The sequence below is a fragment of the Palaemon carinicauda genome, chromosome 43 (assembly GCF_036898095.1).
Source record: "Palaemon carinicauda isolate YSFRI2023 chromosome 43, ASM3689809v2, whole genome shotgun sequence".
Lineage (NCBI taxonomy): Eukaryota > Metazoa > Arthropoda > Malacostraca > Decapoda > Palaemonidae > Palaemon > Palaemon carinicauda.
In genome coordinates, this window is record NC_090767.1 from 60995602 (window position 1) to 60998866 (window position 3265).

At 41.2% G+C, this 3265-nt stretch overlaps 1 protein-coding gene across 1 annotated transcript in view; it reads left to right on the top strand.

Moving 5' to 3' along the window:
* Positions 1-3265, top strand: part of LOC137633916 (serine-rich adhesin for platelets-like) — a 94119-nt gene that overhangs the window by 13259 nt on the left and 77595 nt on the right. Inside the window, 1 exon segment of the mRNA XM_068366152.1 lies at positions 1709-1914. Coding sequence (XP_068222253.1) covers positions 1709-1914 — 206 coding nt within the window.

Below are 3265 nucleotides of genomic sequence, written 5' to 3' on the forward strand. Positions count from 1 at the left end.
CCTCTCCTGTCTCGTTCCCTGTACCTCCATTTCCATCACTCTCCTCCCAATGTACTGTTCATCTCTTCTCATGACATGACCATACCACCTCAGTCTACTTTCTTGGTGCCGGTCCCAAGGCCGGGTAAATGAAAAATGAGCCAAAACAACTATGGTCAGTGAGTATAATCAGAATGAATTGGTTGATTATACGCATACATTAAAAAAAATCTTTACGTGGGACGATAGTCGAGATGGCGGTAGATATGCCATTCAGGTCTTCACTGAGGCTTCCATAGAGTTATATACTTAAAAGGAGGTACCAAATGGATGTTTCCATGCCAACGTCTTCTTAACCAGTCTGGCTGGTGTATCTGTCTTGTGTGTATGCACCCGATAGATCTCGTAAAACCCTGGTGTGGTGTTAATGATAAATGTGCTTGAAAACGCTTGTGTGAAACGTCTCCGGGTTCAACTTTTAGCGGTTGTCAGTGGAGGTAGGCCTTAGGGCATGTCAGGGAAAGATTTGAAGTTGTCTGGCATGCTGACATCGAAGGTCGTTGACGCCGATATCGTTTATTATAAATAAAGAATAAAAGAATATTCAATTAAAACCAGAAAAGTAAATATGTTATAAAAGTTGAATAGCATTAAGAAGACCTGCTTCTGAAATGAATTAAAAAATGCGACTAGCATTGTACGACGCATCATGTCCAAGGATTTTGGCAAGGATGAACCTGCCATCCTCACCTAGCGCCTCAAACAGATATTTCTTTCTTTCTGTGCTATAAGTGGGGCATTCAGTCAACACTTAGTATGTCTTGGCAGAGGTACGCTCTCAATCGAGAGCTTACTTTCAGATTCTGATGTGGAATAAGTTTAAGAGATTAACATACTCACCTTTTCACTTTTTATCTGTTAGTATAAGATATCTTGGTATGTTACTGATGGATTTTAATTGAATATTTATTATAATATAACATCTTATGATGAAATTAGGGACCTTCGCTTAGCTCGGAACATTTGAATTTGTCGCGTAGACGGGAAGCAGTTGCGATAGTGCCGACTATTAACATAATGTAGTGCAGGAACCTTTCGTATAGCCGGTAATTTTTTTTTATTCGAGTCCCTATGGAAAACCCAGGCCTATGGATGAGGACTATGACGTGCGAAGTAGATGATGATGAATGGAGAAGTATTGAATTATAAGCTCAAGGTAGAGACGACTGGCGAAATCTAACCGAGGCCCTTTGCGTCCGAGTCTCTGGGACTAGAGCCCCGAGTTCAGCTTTGCTGCGTCTCTTTTGTATATTATGCCCTTTAATTTAAACAAGCAGAAAAGGAGCCTAGTTTAGTTAGTACTGCTGTTTTCCATCTCTTTTAATCAAATGCAGTTGAGTGACTATTACATAGCTGAATGAATACCCTGTTTTTTTTTGTTTTTTATTTACTAAATTTAAAGATATCTTTTTTATCTTTTTTATCTTTTTGTCTTTTTGGTTGATTTATTTATCATTCATCTTTTAGATTCAACCAAATATTATTCTTGTATTTTCATTTCCTTCTTCATACATTTTTCTTTACATTCCACCCTCTATCTTTAATTTTTCCTTTTATTTGTAAGTGTTTTCCCTCTTCATTTCGTCATGCAGGGGCTTTTTGTCTCACCCTTTCTCCGTGTTCCCACATCTGTTCCACCCACTGAAACGTAAGCATTCTCTCATTCCAGTCAATGTGGACGAGAAGTTGCGGGGCTCTTGCACTCTAGCCGACTACCAGCTGCAGGAGGTCAGTGTCGTCCCGAAGGACTTCCGCGCGCCGCCGCTCTCCGTGACCGATCTTATAACCATGGCGGCCATCTCGTCCTCCTCGTCCCACACGGAGGACAAGAAACGGAGGGGCATCCTGTCTCTGTTCTCCAGGAAGACAAAGTCGGTGAGTAGGCAAAGGGGGAAGACAATCTTCCTAGTGAAGACTATAGCCCATTTCTTTTAGCGAGTTATATTAGCACCGACATGCAACGGTGCCCTTTTAGCTCGGAAACGTTTCCTGATCGCTGATTGGTTGGACAAGATCATTCTAACCAATCAGCGACCAGGAAACTTTTCTGAGCTAAAAGGGCACCGCTGCGGGTCGGTGCAAAGATGACTTGCTAAAAGAAATGGACTATAGTGTGTTTCATTGTTATGTGGCCTACTATTTGAACTTAGCTGACAATATTTACTGGCGTAGTAGGTGATTTACCCTAAAGTACTAATTACTGATTTGTCCATGTTCAATAACGTATTATAATAGGATTTTTTGGGCTCAAGCCATGACGTCCTGATGGAAGGTTCCTTCAGTAGCTTCCTTGGGTATATTTAACCACAGGCTTAGTTAAATATACCCAAGGAAGCTACTAAGAAGGAACCTTCCATCAGGACGTCATGGCTATCTCACCCAAAAATAGATTTTTCGCTTCGCTCAAAATCCGTTATCTGATTAATAACTTAGTTCATTTAGTCTTCACTCGCGATCAAACATTATCTCTTTGCTACTCTCTTCTGGCAAGTTGTAAATGTTGAGTTGCGCACATAAGCCACATTGGCGAGTGTCTTAACGTTATTTTGATAATCAAATTAATCGCTTAAATTTAAATCGTAAGTATACTTTTATTGCTGCAGGACACATTTAAATATGGTAGGCCACAGACTATACCAGAATCAATGGAGTAGGCCACATAGCCTATGGGTGAACATTTGACTGTGTGAAAATATTATGTGCGAATGATCATCTTACATAATCCATAACATCAATTTAGACTTGACATTTCACCGAGCGTCCATTTTCCGCGGCCAACCATAGAGAGGGGGCATACCCACCTGGCCGGGCCGTAGCGCGGCGGCGGCGGCCCGCATCTCGGAGGCGGACGAGGACAGCGTCCAAAGCGGGTGTTTTTGCCTGCCCAAAAGCGGATCCCTACCCTCTCTTAGATCGCCTACGGGGTCGGCTGAGCCCCGACAGCCTCTGGCCAAGGTTCAGGGAAATTATTATTTATTTTGCATAGGTGTAGATGCTTTTTTTTTTTTTATTATTATTTACTTCCTGTACTTTGTCACGTATGCCAGAATTAGTGATATTATAGTGTAGGTATATATTTTGCTTAATATAGTAGAGGAATTTATATATCAGGTACTTGCAAAAGAATAAATACTCAATTTTTTTTTAATGAGCCGCATTTGCACCGACTCGCAGGGGTGCCCTTTTAGCTCGGAAAAGTTTCCTGCTATCTGATTGGTTAGAATTA